General features: G+C 49.4%; 1 protein-coding gene across 2 annotated transcripts; it reads left to right on the top strand.

Moving 5' to 3' along the window:
* Positions 1-2191: 2191 nt before the first annotated feature.
* Positions 2192-16062, top strand: PLAT (plasminogen activator, tissue type; the record flags this gene model as incomplete). Of its 2 annotated transcripts, XM_080710933.1 has the most annotated exons (13): positions 2192-2263; positions 3345-3387; positions 4453-4590; positions 4714-4824; positions 5144-5318; positions 6292-6383; positions 7537-7711; positions 8375-8460; positions 9916-10111; positions 10217-10353; positions 10752-10892; positions 13417-13583; positions 15904-16062. In XM_080710933.1, the coding sequence occupies 13 exons, from the start codon at positions 2192-2194 to the stop codon at positions 16060-16062; spliced, it is 1692 nt and encodes a 563-aa protein (XP_080567059.1). The 2 variants fall into 2 exon arrangements, with proteins under 2 accessions (XP_080567059.1, XP_080567060.1); XM_080710934.1 differs by lacking the exon at positions 4453-4590.
* Between the last annotated feature and the right edge of the window lie 4185 nt (positions 16063-20247).

The following is a 20247-nucleotide window of genomic DNA, read 5'->3' as shown; positions in this document are numbered from 1 at the left end:
GGAGGCCATTTGTGATTGCTGCAGCTGGGGTGCTTATCACAGTACCTGAATTCTGGCCAGTTTCTCATTATTGTTGAGCAGAGCCAAGGACGTTTAGACAAATTATTAGAGAGTTTATTTCCACGGACTCAGTTTCTTTTTATAGTCCTAATTTCACATCACTGGAGCAATTCATGTAGAAAGTTAAAAGGAATAATAGTGAAGGGTATCTAAAAGTGGGGGGTACTTTGGCCAGAGACGACACCTTCTTCTCGGGGCGTTTTTGCCGATTTAACTATGTGGAGTGGGGGTTCTCAACACATAGATGCCGAGGCAGCAGGATGTCTTGGCAGTGGCTGTGCCACATTTTCTTTATCCGTTCATCTGTTGACAAGACACCTAGGTTATTTCCATAATCTGGCTAGTGTGAATTATGCGTCTATAAACATGGGGGTGCACGTATCACTGGAGAATGATTACTTTAATTCTCTTGAAAAGGTACTGAGGAGTGGTATGGCTTGAAAAGGTACTGAGGAGTGGTATGGCTGAGGCGTATGGTACTTCCATTCTTAGTCTTTCTTTTTTCTTTCTATTTTTTTGGGGGGTACTGGGGATTGAACAGGGGCATTCTACCTCTAAGATAAACCCCAGCCTAATTTTATTCTTTATTTTGAACAAAGTCTCACTAAATTGCAAAGGGCCACACCAAGTTACTGAGGCTGGCCATGAACCTGCAATCTTCCTGTCTCAGCCTCCTAAATGCTGGAATTACAAGCATGCACCACCAGGCCTGACTAATCCCCTACTTTTTTTTTTTTTTTTTTTTTTTGTGGTACTGGGGTTTCTGGAAGCCCTTCTATCTCCGGGCTACACTCCCAGACCTATTTTATATTTTTATTTGGAAACAGGGTCTCCTAAGCCAGCGCGCGCAGCTAGCTTCGAACCTGCGCGATCCTCCTGTCTCTGCCTCCCAAGCGCGGGGATTACAAGCGTGCGCCACCACGCCCGGCCCCCTACTTTTAATTAATTTATTTATTTATTTTGTGTGGTACTGGGGTAAAACCCAGGGGCCTTCTACCTCTGGGCTACACTCTCAGACATATATATAATTTGGAAACGGCCTCACTAAGTTGCAGAGAGTCTCACTAAGTAGCTGAGGCTGGCTTCAAACTTGTGCGATCTTCCTGTCTCAGCCTCCCAAGTGCTGGACTATAAGCGTGTGCCACCATGCCCGGCTCTAATCCCCTACTTTTTGAATAACTATAGAACTTCTGTCTATGATGATTAAACAGTTCTGGAGATGGATGGGGGTGATGGTTAACATAACAAAATGTATGTATTTAATGCCATTGATTGAATACTTAAAAATGATTAAGGTGGAGTTGGTGGCAGTGATACACACCTGTAATCCCAGTATCTGGGAGGCTGAGACAGGAAGATCACAGGTTCGAGGCCAGCATCAGCAACTTAGGGGAAACTTTCAGCAATTCACTGAGACCCTGTTTCAAAATGAAAAATAAAAAGGGCTGGGCGTGGTGGTGCACGCTTGTAATCCCAGCATTTGGGAGGCTGAGACAGGAGGATTGCAGTTTTGCAGCCAGCCTCAGCTACTTAGTGAGGCCCTCTGCAATTCAGCAAGACCCTGTTTCAAAAATAAAAAATAAAGCCGGGCGTGGTGGCGAACGCTTGTAATCCCCGCGCTTGGGAGGCAGAGACAGGAGGATCGCGCAGGTTCGAAGCCAGCCGCGCACGCGCTGGCTTAGGAAACCCTGTTTCCAAATAAAAATGTAAAAATAGGTCTGGGAGTGTAGTCCGGAGATAGAAGGGCTTCCAGGAACCCCAGTACCACCAAAAAAATAAATAAATAAATAAAAAATAAAAAATAAAAAAATATGGCTAGGGGTGTAGCAAGAAAGAAAGAAAGAAAGAAAGAAAGAAAGAAAGAAAGAAAGAAAGAAAGAAAGATGGCTGGAGGGGTAGGTCAGATATAGAATGCCTCTGGGTTCAATCTTCAGTGCCAACAAAAATCTTAAGGTGCTAAATCATATGCTAGGTGTATATTAGCAACACACACACGCACACTAAGCCAGTCATCTCCCAGACCTTGGTCTGTGGAGGCAGATGCTGGAAAGGTCCATGGTCAGTGTGGGCCGGCTGCACCTGCTCAAGCTCTTCTCTCCCTCCAGGATCTGCGGGTGGCTCTGAAGACAAGATGAATGAACTGCAGAGAGGGCTCCTGTGCGCACTGCTGCTCTGCGGCGCAGCCTGCACTCTGCCCAGCCAGGTGGGTGCCAGTGTCTGTGAGCCCTGCCCTCCAGCTGCAGTACCTGCAGGTGCTTTTTGGCGTACCCAGGAGTCTGCATCCGTCCAGCCCAGGCATCCCTGGGGAGAAAGGTGTCCAAGAGTGCAGAGGTCAAGGACAAAGGGGCAGCACAGCCATAGAGCACCTGCCCACACACTCACCCTGACTTGAGCCAGTCATTCTTAATTCCCTCCCCTGCCTCCAGTGTAACTGCTTTAAAGAATGTGTTTGCCAGCTGGGCTGAGGATATAGCTCAGAGGTAGAATGCCCTGAGTTCAGTTCCCTGTAAAATACACACATACACACACACAGCATTTAAATTAATCCATAAAGTATTTAGAAGACAGTGCAAGTGCCATGAGCCATAGAAGCAGACAAGCTGCCTGCATTCTGCTCATTACCTGGTCGGGATGGAAGCTGTACACACACTCTTCAAAATGCCAGGCAACAAGGATACCATATAAAGCCAAATGAGAAATACCTCTGCCACCGAATTTTAGAGATGGGAGAACTTGGGATGGCCACATGGAACTATAACTCCACTGTCCAATATGGTTGCCACTAACCACACGCAGCTATTTAAATTTAAAATAAAATTAAATACAATCAGAGCTAGGCATGCTGGCACACTCCTGTAATCCCAGTACTTGCGAGGCTCAGATAGGAGGATCACAGATTTGAGGCCAGCCTCAGCAACCTGAGACCCTCAGCAACTAAGATCCTGTCTCAAAATAAAATTTAAAGTAGACTGGTGGTATAGCTTAGAGATTGAATGCCCCTGGGTTCAACCTCAAGTACCAAACAAACAAACAAATAAATACTGTTGAGAATTCAGTTCACAAGTTACACATGCCACATTTTAAGCAGCCAGGTGGGATTGGTGTCCAGCGCTGACAGGAAACATTCCACTGGCGGAAATGTCCTCGTCCGGAGAACGGACAAAACCTCAGGAAGCGGGGGGGGGGGGGGGGGGTACCCCACCAGGGGGTCGCCCTGGGGCGCTTCTGCGCAGGTGGCTTCTGGCTGGCCTGTGCTGATCCTCCCTCCACCCATCTTTCTGCAGGAAATCCACACTCGATTCCGAAGAGGAGCCAGGTCCTTCCGAGGTAAGAGGAAGCCCAGGTGGAAGGGGCCAGGGAGAAGTACTACCTGCTGCAGGAGTATCACCTGCTTCAGACTTCCCTGCCCAAGGCCTGCTACTTTTACAGGTGGATTTTTCAGGGGCTTAAAAGACCGGGCAGCTGAGGCTGGCCGGACAGGTTCTGAGAGGAGCACAAAGCTGGTGGGAGCCTGCCAGTCCTTAATACAGATGAGAAAAGAGCCCAGGCAGAGGGAGCAAGTTGCCTTAGGCCACACAGCTGCCAGCCATACTCCTGGACTGGGGGCGGGGGCACCCAGTCCTGGGCGGTGCCCCCTCACCTACCGGCTCTAACACCTCGGGGTGTCCTTCCTGTAGATCCTGTCAGGATAAGTACCCTGGGTCCTCTCACAGGCACTAGAGGAATGAATTTCTCTCCATGTCTAGAGCTGACTCTAGCAAGCAGCGACACACTCCCACCACATTCCAGGAACAAAAGCAGCCAGCAGCCCCTTGTCTTGACTTTGCTCTGGAGAACTCTGGGCCCCACTCCAGGTCCCAGTCTACCAGCCTGGTGCCTCCTCCTCCCTTTTTCGTGACCTGCTTCCTTTGGGCCTGCAAGACTTCCCAGTGACTTATTTTGGTACCAGAGGTCGAACCCAAGGGTGTGCACCTCTGAGCTATAACCTAACCCTTTTTAGTTTTTTATTTTGAAACAGGATCTCACTGACGCTGGCCTTGAACCTGCATTTCTGCCTCCTAAGTTCTGGGCTCACAGGTGTGGGCCAGCACATCAACTTCCTGTGTACTTAAATCAGCTGTAGATTACCTATAATACCTAATATAACGCTACGTTACTGATTATCATTGTAAATAACTGCTATACTGCGTCGTTTAGGGGATCACAAGATTAAAGTCCGTATCTGTTCACACAGTCACAGCCACTGTAGGCTAAGGACATGGCCACCCACGGGTGGTTGAGTCGGGTTTGCAGAACCAGCGGATGCAGTGGGCCCGTTTTTCTCAACAGGGTCCTCGGTGATGGGTCTTTTTGAATCCATATTCTCAAAAGCCACCCTGCCTTGTGTTCCAGCGGGCTGCAGGGACGAGCAGACGCGGACCGCGCACGCGGCGCTGGAGGCATGGCTGCGGCCGGCGCTGCGGGGCGGCCGGGTGGAGTTCTGCCGCTGCGAGGGCGGCCGCGCGCGCTGCCACTCGGTGCCGGTGCAGGGTACGTGCGGCGCCCGGTGGGTGGGAGGGGCGGCGTGTAGGCCCCGCTGGGCCCGGGAGGACGGGCTGGGGCGGCCTTGAGCCCGGGAGGGGCCGCAGGTGACCGGCGCCGTGTCGCCGGCAGGTTGCAGCGAGCCGCGGTGCTTCAACGGCGGGACCTGCCGGCAGGCGCTGTACTCCTCGCACTTTGTCTGCCAGTGCCCGGAAGGATTCGCGGGGAAGCTCTGTGATATAGGTGGGCGGGGCCTGAGGTGGGCGGGGCCTGAGGTGGGCGGGGCGGGCCCCCAGGGTGAGGTGGGCGGGGCCTGGCTGGGTGGGTGGAAGCCTGGGCGGGTGGCCGGGTGTATGGACGGGGCTTCATGGGTGGTGGGCGGGGCCTTATTGAATAAGCGGGGATTGGCGGGCGTGGCCTAGGTGGTGGGCGGGGCCGGTGCACTGGGCAGTGCCAGGGCTCAGCTCGGCCACTGCCGCTGGGTGACCCGGGCGGGGCCGGTGACAGCGGACCCCGCAGGGCTCTGGGGGCCGGAGCGCTAAGGTGTCCTGCCCTCCACCAGACACCAGCGCCACGTGCTACGAGGGCCGGGGCGTCACCTACAGGGGCACCTGGGGCACATCCCAGAGTGGCGCCCACTGCGTGAGCTGGAACAGCAGCGCGCTGGCCCGGAAGCCCTTCAGCGCGCGCAGGCCCGACGCCACCAGGCTGGGCCTGGGGAACCACAACTACTGCAGGTGAGCCGCTGCCGGCGGGCGGAGACGCCCCACACGGGGAGGGCTGTCTGGAGAACCGAGCCAGCGCCAGGTAGGGGCCAGGATAGACAGTTCAAGCAGTGGTCTACACCACTGCTTGTGGGAACCAGCGAGCCTGAGCACTGCAGGTCCAAGCAGCACAGAAACTTGGGATTTGCTGTTGTATGTAGTCTTCAGGGCATATTTGTTCTTTTTTTGCCCTTTAGCTCTTCGACTGACTTGATGAGGCCCACCCCCACATTCCAGGATAATCTTACGGTCAACTGCTACAAAAATCCCATGGCAGTGCCCAGAGGACTGATTCAGTACCTGTTGACACATAAGATGATCATTTTCCTCTCATTGTCAGCTTGGGACCCACATTCATTTCCTTAAACCATACTCAGTTTCCAAATAAAGACCATATAATAAGTTGGATGTGGTGCCACAGGCCTGTGATCCCAGTACTTGGGAGGCCGAGACAGGAGGATCCCAGATTCAAGGCCAGCCTCAACAACTCAGCCCATTTCAGAATTAAAAAGTATAAAGAATCCCAGCACTTGGGAGGCTGAGACGGGAGGATCGCACAGGTTCGAAGCCAGCCTCAGCTACTTAGTGAGGCTCTCAGCAACTTAGTGAGACCCTGTTTCCAAATAAAATATAAAAAAATAGGTCTGGGAGTATAGCCTGGAGGTAGAAAGCCTCTGGGTTCCACCCCCAGTATTACCAAAAAAAAAAAAAAAAAGTAAAAAGAGCTGGGTGTGTAGCTCAGAGCTAGAATGCCCCTGGGTTCAACCCCCCCACACACACACCCCAAAAAGAAAATAAAGTCACTAATGAAATCACGTTTCTAACAACATGAGTATCCGGTGTTTGACCCAAAATGCTCTCTCTCCAGGGAGCACGCACCAAGCCCTCTGGTCAGAGAGGGCAGGCTTTAACTTTTCCTGGCCCTCCTTGGCTGATTTATTTTCAGAAACCCAGACCAAGATTCAAAGCCCTGGTGCTATGTCTTCAAGGCAGGAAAGTACACCTCGGAGTTCTGCAACACGCCAGCCTGCCCCAGGGGTGAGCGACAACAGCCCCACACTCTGTGCCCCTGGAAAAGTGGAGGAAGACAAACCCCAGGCCCTGGAGCCTGGCCTTTAGCTGTCTGACCTTGAGCTGATCTCTTTACCCCTCTGTCAGCCGCCTCATCTACACAGGAAAGAACGGGGCTCAATCAATGGTTGTCTGTACTTGAGAATGAATAGAAATTCTCTTTTTGAATTAATGGGTTACCCTCCTCCCTTTCTCTCTCTGTCTAATATTAGGTTACAAAAAGGCACTATGAATCCAATGTTTTCACAAATAATTATGTTATTTATCACAACAGTATGAAAGTTTTTTAAAGTTCTAAATATAGACTTGCAGCTGGGTGCTGTAAGTACTTGGGAGGATGGGACAGGAAGATGGCGGGTTTGAGACCAGCCTCAGCAACTTGACAAGACCCTCAGCAACTGAGTGAGACCCATTTCAAAATAAAATTAAAAAGGGCTGGGGACAGCTTGGAGGTGGAATGGCCGGAGTCCAATCCCCAGCACCAAAACAAAAGGGTGGGGTGCAGCCACCCTTCTCTGCTGTGCCCAGAGACCCTTAGAATCTCTCTGCACACGTCACTCTAGGAAGCCACATCCAGTTGATAGAAGTTGATACATGAGATGAAATCTGTGTTAGTAAGCTTCACATTACTATAACAAATATCTGAGATGATCAATTTAAGAGAAAAGGTTCATTTTGGTTCCATTTTAGAGGTTTTAGTCCATGCCTTGGGACTACTGTGGCACATTATGGCAGAACTATGTGGTAGAGCAAAACTCAATTTACCATTGCCAAGTGAAAGAAGAAGGGAAGAGACCAGGGTCCCCCAATCCCCTTGCAGGCCACGCCCCTGGTGACCTCATGACCTCCCACTAGGCTCCACCTCTTAAAGGTTCCAACACCATCCAATAGTGCCAAGCTGGCGATGAAGGCTTTTAACACATGGGCCTTCAGGGGACATTCCTACTCCATACTACCCTTTGCCATCTCTATGTAAAAAGCCTTAAAGAAAAGGAAAAAGGAGAAGTTGGAGATACCCCTTCTTTACGCTAGACTGGCCAGCATGTCCATGTCAAATTCCAACTTGCCTGCTTCACCATTTAATGGGTTATATGTCAGCTTGAGATTGCTTCTGTTTCAGGAAAAAACGAGGACTGCTATGTCGGACAAGGGCTGGCATACCGAGGCACCCACAGCGTCACCACATCCGGTGCCACCTGCCTCTCGTGGGGCTCCATGATCCTCATAGGCAAGAGTTACACAGCGTGGAGGAGCGACTCGCAGGCGCTTGGCCTGGGGAGACATAACCACTGCCGGTACGCAGCCCAGAGCCCGCGGGGCTAGGTCTCAGCAGAAAGGAGAACCGGTGTGGGGTGGGCGGGGACCTGATGCTCCAGGTTCTTTGAACCATCCAGTCGGTGGAAGGATGCTTGGATATGTCCAGCCCAACCTATTCTTTTGCTAGAATAATGTTTTCTTGGATTTGTATGGTTTTATTTATTTGTTCATTTGTTTATTTTGGTACTAGGGTTTGAACCCAGAGACATTCTACCTCTGAACTATACCCCCAGCCCTTTTTATTATTTTTATTATTATTTATATATTGTACTGGGAATGGAACCCAGGGGCATTCTCTTTGAGCTTATACCCCCAGCTCTTTTTAGTTTGAAAGAGGGTTTCACTAAGTTGCTGAGAGTTTCACTAAATTTCTGAGGCTGGACTTGAACCTGCAACCCTCCTGTCTCAGCCTCCAAAGTACTGGGATTACAAATGTGTGCCACCATGCGTGACTCCCTGTGAGATTAGAACAGTACTGAGAGCAAAACGCAGTTTCAGGGAGTTCATTTCCAAATTGATAAATTGAACGTGATGTCCTCCCTCCGGTCAGTATTTCTGCCGCTTATTCACTCATTCACGCTTCTGTGGCCTGTGCTGTGACCGAGGACGTGACTGCAAACCTTACATCCCTTGTCACGCAGGAATCCGGATGCGGACGCCAAACCCTGGTGCCACGTGCGGAAGGACGGCAAGCTGACGTGGGAGTACTGTGACGTGCCGCAGTGCTGTAAGAGCCGCCCGCTCCTTCTGCCTTCACAGCCTCTAGTTCCCACCGTGCCGGCCCGGGGAGGGCTGCTGGGCCTGAAGCAGTGGCGGGCATGCTCTTGATAAGGGCGTGCTTCACTTCATGCGAGGGTTTTGGGGGAGACCAAGACAAAGAAGAGAGCACCCCATTTCTCTAAGTCTCAGGGAGCCCTCAACATAGAGGAAGTGCTAAGTATGAGGAGTACGTGCCTCCTCAAAGCCAGGCATGGCGGTGCACACCTGTGATCCCAGTGCTCGCCAGGCTGAGACAGGAGGGTTGCAGGTTCGCCAGCCTCAGCAACTTAGACTTCAACAACTTAGTGAGACCTATTTCAAAGTAAAAATTAAAAAGGGCAGGGTGTGATGACATACACCTGTAATTCCAGTACTTGGAGGCTGAGACAGGAGAATCATAGGTTCAAGACCAACCATAGCAACTTAGTAAGACCCTGTTTCAAAAGAAAAGATAAAAAGGGCCGGTCATAGTGGCGCATGCTTGTAATCCCAGTACTTCGGGGGCTGAAACAGCAGGATTGCAGCTTTGCAGCCAGCTTCAGCAACTAAGTGAGACCCTGTTTCAAAATAAAAGGATAAAATAGGACTGGGGGTGTAGCTTGGAGGTAGATTGCTCCTGGGTTCCATCTCCAGTACTACACACAATCAATCAATCAATCAAATAGCTAGGCATGGTGGTGCATGCTTGTAATCCCAGCATTTGGATAGGGCTGGGGGTGTAACTTGGAGGTAGGATGCCCCTGAGTTTAATTTTAAAATTAAAAGGGGCTGAAGGCATAGCTCAGAGGTAGAATACCCTTTTGGTTCAACTCCCAGTACACCCCCCTTAAGAAAAACCCTCTACTTTGGGAGTTGTGGGCTGAAAGATTATTCAGTAGACACACAATCTGAAAACATGCAAATGAACTAGAGCGTCCCTCAAGTAACAGAGTGAGTGTAACCGGGAAGGCAAGACGTAGCCTGTCAGCCACCAGCCAGGGACCTTGGGCTGCGTCCTGGAGCCGCACACCAGACCGCTCAGCCTCAGTGGCTGGGGCGCTGACGTGCTCCAGGAGCCATCACTACCCGAGCCTGGGACATGGGTCAGCTGAGTCAAGGACAAGAAGCGGGTAGACAAGAAGTGGCTTCAGGGAAGCTTGACGGGACAAAGCTGAGCAGAAACCCCTCCAGCGTGGGGTCAGCAGGCCTGGGTCCTGATCCAGACCTCAGTGTGGCCTTGGGCAGAGGCTCATCAGACCCTGAACTTCATATGGGGAGTGATGAGGGAACACGGGGGAGTGTGGTGCCTTCACCAGCAAGGCTGTGTATCATGGTGTCCCCACCTGTCAAAGGAATGGAGGGTTCCCAGAGAAGAAGCTGAAGGTCCTCAGGCCCGGGCCAGCACTGCAGGTCTGACCTCCCACTCCATCCTCTCCTCTCCCAGCCACCTGTGGCCTGAGACAGAGCTCCCAGCCTCAGTTCCGCATCAAAGGAGGACTCTTCGCTGACATTACCGCACATCCTTGGCAGGCTGCCATCTTTGTCAAGAACAGGAGGTCGCCAGGAGAGAGGTTTCTGTGCGGGGGAGTGCTGATCAGCTCTTGCTGGGTCCTGTCTGCTGCGCACTGCTTCCTGGAGAGGTAGGGGCTTGGAAACCCGCTAGGTCTACTCTCAGGGGGCCTTGAAAGCAGGCCTACTGCAGCGAATCACGCAGCAGATGGCACGCTGAAGCCTTTTTCCATTAGGTTTCCTCCCCACCAACTTAAGGTGGTCTTGGGCAGGACGTACCGGGTGAAACCTGGAGAAGAGGAGCAGAAATTCGAAGTAGAAAAATACATCGTGCATAAGGAGTTTGATGATGACACTTACGACAATGACATTGGTGAGATGGTACTATCCAGCCAGGCGTCGTGGTGCACACCTGTCATCCCAGTGCTTTGGGGGGTGGGGGAGGCTGAGGCAGGAGGATCATTGGTCCAAGGCCAGCCTCGGCAACTTAACAAGACCCTCAGCAACTTCATGAGGCCATGTTTCAAAACAAAAACTAAAAAATATGACTTGGAGGTAGAATGCCCTTGGGTTCACCCCCAGACCCCCCAACACACAGACGGCATTTTTCTCTGCTTCAGAGAGAACTTGCACAACGTACATGTTCAGATGACTCTGGTCACACATATCCCTCCTCTTTTCAAACCCTGGCCCTTCCTGCTCATCCCACCCCTGGAACTGGAAGAGGCGCTCCATCGCACTCGGCTTATTATCATTCTCTCTTCCTCCCAGCGCTGCTACAGCTGAAATCAGATTTGTCACACTGTGCCCAGGACAGCAACTCTGTTGGCACCGTCTGTCTCCCCGACGCGGACCTGAAGCTGCCTGACTGGATGGAGTGTGAGCTGTCGGGCTACGGCAGGCACGAGGCCTGTAAGTGGCAGGAAGTCTCAGCCCCACCCTGTCCATCTGCAGGACAGCAGAGGACGTGGCCTTTGAGCAGACAGAGGAAAACAGTAGTGAAGTTGGACATGGTGCTGCATACCTGGGAGGCTGAGACAGGAGGGTCACGGGTTCAAGTCCAGCCTGAGCAACTTAGGGAGACTCAGCAGCTCAGTGAGACTTCGTTTTAAAATGAAGACTCAAAGGGCCTGGGGCTGTAGCTCAGAGGTAGAATGTCCTGAGTTTCAATCCCCAGTACAAAAATAAAGTGGCCCTGAGAGCTGGGTTCTAGTCCCAGTTGCACTACTGCTAAGCAGATGTGGGTAAGGCCCTGCCCTCCAGGAGAGTGAAAGCTACCCTCTGATTTCTCTGCCTCAGTCAGTGTCACTGCGGGTCCAGGGAGGTCTGAAGAGCACAGGGCTTTAAAGAGTTGAAGGTTCCACGGAGGTTCTGGAGGCAGCGCAGTGCCATGGTCGGGGTGGGTTCTTGGATGCCGGAGCTGTGTGGGCCAGACTTCAAATCACAGATCTGTATCTGCTTAGCTTCGGGACCGTGAATGTGTCAGTCAGCTTTGTGTTAACATAACAGATAACTGAGACAAGTCAAGAAGAGGGAAGAGGCTGATACAGGAAGATCCGGGTTCGCAGCCAGCCTCAGCTACTTAGTGAGGCCCTCTGCAACTCAGTGAGACCCTGTTTCAAAATAAAGAATAAAAAATAGGGCTGGGGGTGTACCTTGGAGGTAGAATAATGCCCCTATGCCCCTGGGTTCTTTCCCCAGTACTGCAAAAAAATAAAATAAAAAAAGAGGGAAGGTTGTGGGAGGCTGAGACAGGAGGATCACAGGTTTGTGACCAGCCTCAGCAACTTGTATGAGACCCTGTTTTGAAATAAAGAATAAAAATAGGGCTGGGGGTATACCCAGAGATAGAATGGTCCCTGGGTTCAATCCCCAGTACCAAAAAATAAAAAAAGAAGAAAAGGGAAGGTTGATTTGGGCACATGGTGTCAGAGTCCCGTCCATGGTCAGTTGCACTGTTTCAGGGCTTGCGGTGCGGCAGATCATGATGGTGGGGGCTGGTAGTAGAGAAGGCTGCTCACCTCGCAGCCACTAGCAAACAAAAAGAGGAGCCTGGCCCTCGGCATCCCTTCTAGGCCCCCACTCGATGGACCGCTTCCACTCTGCCCTTCCTCTCAGGGTTTGACTGCCTCCCAATGGCATCGCAGGCTTTCAACATATGGGCCTTGGGGGACATTCCAGATCTAAATTAGAGCACTAGATATGATATTTACTTATTTTATTGGAGACAGGGTCTTTTAAAATTGCACAGATTGGCCTTGAACTTGCAATCCTCCTGCTTCGACTTCCCAAGTAGCTGGGGTTATTGGCATGCACCACCAAGCCTGGCTACTCCAAGCCTGCTTCCTCACTGCTAAAGTGGAGACAGAACTGGCTCCCTAGCTGGGCATAAGAGAGCACACCTGTAGTCCCAGTACTTGGGAGGCTGAGGTAGGTTCAAGGCCAGCCATAGCAAATTAGCAAGAGCCTATTTTGAAATAAAAAATAAACTGGGCATGGTGGCACATACTTATAATCCCAGTATTTGGGAGGCTGAGACAGGAGGATCTGGGTTCATGGCCAGCTTCAGCTACTTAGGCCCTCCACAACTTAGTGAGACCCTGTTTCAAAATAAAAAAATAAGCCAGGCGTGGTGGTGCACACTTGTAATCCCAGCACTTAGGAGGCTGAGACAGGAGGATCACACAGGTTCAAAGAAGCCTCAGCTACTTACTGATCTCAGCAACGTAGTGAGACCCTGTTTCAAAATAAAATATAAAATAGACCAGGGGTGTGGCCTGGAGGTAGAGGCCCCTGGGTCCCATCCCCAGGACAATAAATAAATAAATAAACAAAATAAAAAATAAAATAGGGCTGGGGACATAGCTCAGAGATAGAGCACCCCTGGGTTTAATCCCCAGTACCACAAAAAATAAATAAATGAATAAATAAAATAAATAAAAGTAAAATAAATAAAAAAGGCTCAGAGGTAGAACTTCCCTGGGTTCAATCCCTAGTTCCACTAAATAAATAAACAGAACTAGCTCCCAATTTGATTATTTGAATTAACTAGTAGTTGAGTCAACTGGTAGTTCTCAGCTGAGGAGATTCTGCCACCCATAAAACATTTTCCAGTGTCTAGGGCCATCTTAGGGTGCATCTCGGGCTGAAGGTTGACTTTGGCAGTTAGTAGAACAGCCTGGGACACTCCAAACATCTGCCTTGCCTAGGAGAAACCCCATAACCAGGAGCCATCTGGCCCCATGGAGAAACCCAGATTGAGCCCTATAAAATTGCAGCTTTTGTACGTCAAAATAAAATATTGGCAGTATTACAGGATTCAACCTGATCTGTGTAAACGTTTGACAGATGTGGGTTGGCACTGGAAAATGTGACTTTCTCCTTCCAAAATAACTTTCTATAAAATCATCAGAGATTTTTCCTTCCTCTCTTTCAGCTTCTCCTTTCTATTCTGAACGGCTAAAAGAGGCTCACGTCAGACTCTACCCACCCAGCCGCTGCACGTCCCAATATTTGTCTAATAAAACTGTCACAAACAACATGTTGTGTGCTGGGGACACCCGGAGTGGAGGGAACCAGGACAACCTGCATGATGCTTGCCAGGTAAACACCAGTGTCCCTGCGTACGTGGGACCACCCATGAATAAAAGTGTTCTTGGCTAACAGGCTCTTTACCAAGGGAAGAAGGCAGAGCCAGAGTGATTTCACACGGTTGCGCTTTTAGGGATTCTAGCTGCCGGCCTTGAGAATAAAGCAATTGGAGAAAGATCAAAGTTACCTAAACTTAAGAAATCTAAGCTGCAGGAAATTTCCCCAGTTTCTACACAGGAAACTCCACCTGCTACAGGACTTCCTGTAAACCCCAGCAGTTCATTGACTATGAAGTGGTGGGTAAAGCAACTTAAATAAGAAATCATTGCCAGGTGTGATGGCACATGCCGTTATTCCAATACTTGGGAGGCTGAGACGGGAGGATCACGGGTTTGAAGCCAGCCTCAGCAACTTAGCGAGACCCTGTTTCAAAATAAAAATAAAAACAGGGTGGGGCATGTAGCTTAATGGTAGAATGCCCCTGGGTTCAAGCCGGGCGTGGTGGCGCACGCTTGTAATCCCAGCATTTGGGAGGCTGAGACAGGAGGATCGTGGTTCGTAGGCAGCCTCAGCTACTTAATGAGGCCCTCCGCAACTCAGTGAAACCCTGTTTCAAAAAGAATAAAAAATAGGGTTGAGATGTAGCTCAGAGGTAGAATGCCCCAGGGTTCCATCCCCAGTACTGCAAAAAAATAAAAAATAAAAAAAGAATGCCCCTGGGTTCAATCCCTAATACCAAAACAACAAGCGAATAAACCCATATCTCAGCTTTAGCCCTGATACCCTGGGAACAAACTACTTTAATGCTGTTGTTGTTTTTGTGGGTCTGGGGGTGGAACCCAGGGCATTTGACCTCCGATCTACAGCCCCTGCCCTATTTTTTATTCTTTATTTTGAAACCAGGTCTCACTGAGTTGCAGAGGGCTCACTAAGTAGCTGAGGCTGTCCTCGAACCGTGATCCTTCGGTCTCAGCCTCCCAAATGTTGGGATTCCAAGCGTGCGCCACCATGCCCGGCTGAGAAGCAAACTACTTTAGATTCTCGGTGTTGGGATCTTTCTCAGAGTTAATAGTTATATTTAGTGATTTAAAGAGATACTGGGACAGACCAACCTGCTGGTATTAAGATCTGAACATAGCCAGGGAGTTGCCAAGACATTTCTGGGCTCGCCAGGGTCTCCACTAGAGGCCGGGGCTGGTGAGGATATGGGGAGCCAGTCAGGCCCTCACTCTGGAGACTCCAGAGTCCTTAGGGGGTAAAACATCAACAGTTTTCCTTGCTTCCTAGGTGCTTGGTTTCTTTTCTTTTTTCTTTTTCCGGTACTGGGGACGGAATCCAGGGGCATTCTACCTCTGAGCTACAGCCCAGCCCTATTTTATATTCTTTATTTTGAAGCAAAGTCTCACTAAGTTGCAGAGGGCCTCACTAAGTAGCTGAGGCTGGCCATGAACCATGATCCTCCTGTCTTAGCCTCCCAAGTACTAGGATTACAAGTGTGTGCCACCACACCTGGCTAAGTGTTTGGTTTCTTTTTGAACAGCTTTTCAGAAGCCTCAATTGAACCACCTACTCACAGTCAAAAAAAAAATTGCATAAAAAGTAAAAACAATAGCCCCATGTGGTGGCACATGCTCTTAATCCCAGTACTTAGGAGGCTGAGACCAGAGGATCACAGCCAGCCTCAGCTTCTTAGTGAGGCCCTCTGAAACTTAGTGAGACTCTCTTTCAAAATAAAAAAAAAAAAAAACATTCGGGAGGTGGAGACCGGAGGATCGCGGTTCGCAGACAGCCTCAGCTACTTAGTGAGGCCCTCCGCAACTTAGTGAGACCCAGTTTCAAATTAAAGAATAAATAAATTAGGGCAAGGGGTATAGCTTGGAGGTCAAATGCTCCCGAGTTCCATCCCCAGATCCACAAAAATAAATAAATAAAGAAAGAAAGAAAGAAAGAAAAAAAATAGAATGCCCCTGGGTTCAATCCCCAGTACTGCAAAAAAAATAAATTAATAATAATAATAATAATAATATAAAATTTAAAAAGTAAAACTATTAAACTAGGTGCACACCTATACACCTATAATCCCAGTACATGGGAGGCTGAGACACAAGGATTGCAGGTTCAAAGTCAATCAACCTCAGCAACTTAGTGAAACCCTATTTCAACATAAAAAATATAAAAAGGGCTGGGGGTGTAGCTTAGAGGTAGGACTCCCCTGGGTTCAACCCTTAAGGTAATAATAATAATAATAATACAATCTTAACACCACAAATAGTAACCCTAACTTTCTCCCAGACTTCTGCCATCTGCACACTGCCTGTCCTGTCTTCCACAGGGTGACTCGGGAGGCCCCTTGGTGTGTGAGAAGGACAAGCGTATGACTCTGGTTGGCATCATCAGCTGGGGCCTTGGCTGTGGGCAGAAGGACGTTCCAGGTGTCTACACCAAGGTCACTAACTACCTAGGCTGGATTCGAGATAACATGCGGCCATGACCAAGAAAACCCGGCTCCATGAAATCAAAGGAGATCCTGATTTCTTCCTTCTTTGAAGGCACTGCAAAGACCACATGCCTCTTTATGCTGATTTCCCCAAAAACTATCACAGTGGCAGGGAGGAAAATGGAAAGAAGAGAATGAAGTATATATGTTTTATTCTTTTTGGTACTGGGGATTGGACCCGGGGAGTTCTACCACCAAGCTACACCCCTAGCCCTCTGTATTATCTTTTTTTTTTGAAACAGGTTCTCCCTGGGTTCCTGAGTGTCTCACTAAGTTGGTGAGGCTGTCCTCAAACCTGAGATCCTCTTATCTCAGCCTCCCAAGTACTGGGATTACGGGAGTATGCCACTCTGTCCAGTTGAAAGTATATATTTTTAATACGTACATTTTGGAAGTTATTAGGGGTTAAAGTCTGACCAGAATTTACTCTGTTAGACGAGAAGACAGTAAGCGCCAACCCATCCTGGGATCCTGCAGTCTAGAGCAGATGAGAGGTTCAACAGAAGCCCAGACTCCAGTTGCGTGTGGGAAGCTTTGGAAACTCGATAGTAATCAAAACAAGAAACAAACAAAAACTAGATCCTCCGGGGGCGAGGACTGCATTGGAGAGAATGTGCATTTATATCACAGGAGAGCCCCAGAAGAAAGCGATGGGTGGCTGGCCAGACCATGTTCCCCCAAACCATCTTTGAAACCAAGCACTCTCCTTCCTCTCCACTCCATGACCTTGGAGAGGTATTTCTTTTGTGTATAGTGTAAATCTTTCTTTGTAAACTTTATAGGTATACAGGAGAATTGTATCATTTTAATAAAGGATGAACTAGGCTTTAGCATATTTATATCAACCCATCTTAGTTTTTACTTTCTCTTGCCACACCTTGTATTATATTGCCCTAAGTAATAAACTCAGGTATATTTTTCTCCAATCAGAGTGGAATGGTTTTGTTACATGTTTTGGTCCATGGCTGACTTTCTCATGTTCACATTTTTCAACCATTTTAAATAGTCCAGAACCCCTGGTGCCTACCAGGGAGCATGCTGGGTGCTGTGGGTGGTAGGCGTGGGGATGGCAGGACAGCCGGGTGCCACAGGGACAGAAACAACCAGGGGAACTGGAGAAAGGCTGCAGGATGACAGCTTTTATTTTTTGTACTAGGAATTGAACCCAGGGGCATTCTGCTTCTGAGCTTTTTTTATTTTTATTTTCAAATAAGGTCTTGCTATGCTGCTGAGAATGGCCTTGAACCTGTGATCCTCCTGTCTCGGCCTCCCAAGTACTGACATTAGAGGCATACACCACCATGCCCAGCTGGTGGAAGCTTTCACTGGAATTCACTTGCAGGAGGGATTAGGGAAATCTTAAATTAAAAACAGAATTGGAAGCCGGGCGTGGTGGCGCACGCTTGTAATCCCTGCGCTTGGGAGGCGGAGACAGGAGGATTGCGCTGGTTCGGAGCCAGCCTCGCTGGTTTAAGAGACCCTGTTTTCAAGTAAAAAATATAAAATAGGTCTGGGAGGGTAGCCCCAAGGTAGAAGGGCTTCCAGGAACCCCAGTACTGCAAAAAAAAAAAAAAAAAAAAAATCAGAATTGGAGTAGAGGGCTTTCTCAGACTGGGTGAGATCTGGATTGGTAGACAGGCACAGAAAAGGCAATCTGGAGACCACAAAAAAAATCAGTAGATGAAAATACGGTACCTGAAGGCCAAAGGAAAGGCGGCACGGCGGAGGTGACGAGGGGCCTGTAGACTGGAATTCAGATTATGGGCCTCTGCATGTCAAATAGAGCTTGGATTTAGTTCAGTAGGCAACAGGGAGCTGCTGCGTATGCTGCTCCCGGCGGTGAAGACCCAGCGGCCTCAGGGAAGCTCGCAACAGGGGACTGGAGATGGGCAGTCATGCTGAGTACCAGGAGCAGCCCAGAGGGAAATGAACTCGACCGTGAGCCACTGCAGAGCAGCCGCTCTACTGTCACTCAGACCAGCAGCGGCGTCAGGACCACTGTCTGCATCCTGCATGACATCCTCCCTCAGAGAGACTGACTCCCCGGCCGTCAGCACAAGCACAGCTGCTTTCTGTTCCTCTTAGGTCACTCTCTTCCACTCCTGCAACACCACTTACATTCCTGGTGCCGCCTCCATTTCCATCACTGATACCCAGTTCCAAGAATGAGTCCACCAAGGGGCATCCACTGACATCCTTTCTTTTTTGCACTGGGGATGGAACCCAGGAGCGTTCTACTTCTGACCTACACCCCCAGCCCTTTTTAACTTTTGTAAAATTTTAAAACATGATCTAAGTTACTGAGGCTCTCACTGAATTGCTAAGGTTGGCCTTTAACCTACAATCCTCCTCTCTCAGCCTCCCACATACTGGATCCCGGGCATGTGCCACCACGCCAGGCAATACTGTTTCTTAGGGGAGGAGAAAGGTCTTGATCTCTTGAGGGTTGTCTGAACTGCCCAGTGTGGACGTCCTTGGAAGAAAAGTAGCTTAAATTCAATTTTCTTAAGTCTGAGTGTTTGACGGGGTGTGGGGAGAAGAGGGCCCCTCAAATACTGACTCTCTAGGCCAATTAATGCAAGGGACTTAAGCTGCAGATTTCTTGACCTCATATAACTTGCTTTATAAGCTCTAAGATCTTAGTTTAGACAGATGGCACATCTCAGATGTTTCCAAAAAGCACTGCTTGAGAATGGCAGCAAACGTTTACATCTCTGGCTGAAGTACAGCTGGTTCAGTTGCTCCCCGAGCTTTCCTTCACACAGTTTAGTGAAATGAACTGAAGCATAAAGCTTCCTGGGGTGGAAGCACTCTCAAAGACCCCAGCATTCCTGCGTGGAGTCCCGGAGACCCCAGGCCAGATGGACACAATTGTCAAAGGAGGCCCTGCCCGGCCCAGGCAGGCGGAGTCACTGGCTTCTACACTCAATAGCAGAGAGCAACAGATGGGCTAGCCCCGCGGGTTAGAAACTTCAGGATGCGTGTTCTCTCTTGTAGGTAAAACTAAAGAGACATTTGGAAATAAGAGTGACAGCAGAGAGTGAGATCGACGAGCAGAGACTGCAGGGAGCGACTGAGAGGGTGGGGGCTAAGTCACAGAGCGTAACAGCTGAGATACAGCTATGAGTGTATACAAAACTCCAATTCCCGTATCAGAGGTTTGCTGGGTGAGGGTGGAGGGGACCCGGTTAGAGGGCAGCAAGAACCGTGTACATGTATGTTTCTGACATTCTGCATTCCAAAATGATATAAAACGACAACGCACCCAATCTTAAAATATTCAAGATAAAATGGCTGGAACTTGTCAGGGGGAAAATGGGCATAATAGGACACTCATTATTATTTCTTCATTATATCTGACGGATAAGTGAAACAAATAGATGCTAACAGACCCGAAGAACAAGAACGAGTCCCAGGGAATTGTGCCGTTGCTTGTAACAAAGACCTAGAGGAACTTATGTGGTTAAAACTACCGTCCTTCTGCAGCCCCTCATGCTCTTCATTAAAGTGTCAGTTTTTAGCCGGGCGTGGTGGCGCCACGCTTGTAATCCCAGCATTCGGGAGGCTGAGACCTGGAGGATCGCGGTTCGCGGATAGCCTCAGCTACTTAGTGAGGCCCTCTGCAACTCAGTGAGACCCGGTTTCAAAATAAAGAATAAAAAATAGGGCAGGGGGTATAGCTCAGGGGTCAAAAGCCCCTGGGTTCCATCCCCAGACCCGCAAAATAAATAAATAAATAAATAAATAAATAAATAAAGTGTCAGCTTTTGGTTCCACATTTAACGTCAAAAGCTAAAAAGAGAGCCGGGGCGTGGTGGCACACACTTGTAATCCCAGCATTCGGGAGGCTGAGACCTGAGGATCGCGGTTCGCGGACAGCCTCAGCTACTCACTGAGGCCTTCCACAACTCAGTGAGACCCTGTTTCAAAATAAAGAATAAGAAATAGAGCTGGAGTATAGCTTGTAGGTCGAATGCCCCTGGGTTCCATCCCCAGACCCGCCCCCCCAAAAAAAAAAAAATTCTAAAGAGACAATCCCCAGCTGGGCGTGGTGGCGCACGCTTGTAATCCCAGTATTCAGGAGGCTGAGACAGGAGGATCGTGGTTTGCGGACAGCCTCAGCTACTTAGCCAGGCCCTCCGCAACTTAGTGAGAGCCTGTTTCAAAGTAAAGAATAAA

Source organism: Muscardinus avellanarius (genome assembly GCF_963383645.1).
Source record: "Muscardinus avellanarius genome assembly, chromosome: 14".
In the NCBI taxonomy this organism is placed as follows: domain Eukaryota; kingdom Metazoa; phylum Chordata; class Mammalia; order Rodentia; family Gliridae; genus Muscardinus; species Muscardinus avellanarius.
Note: the sequence above shows the minus strand (reverse complement) of the source record. Positions and strands in the feature narration are given on the sequence as shown.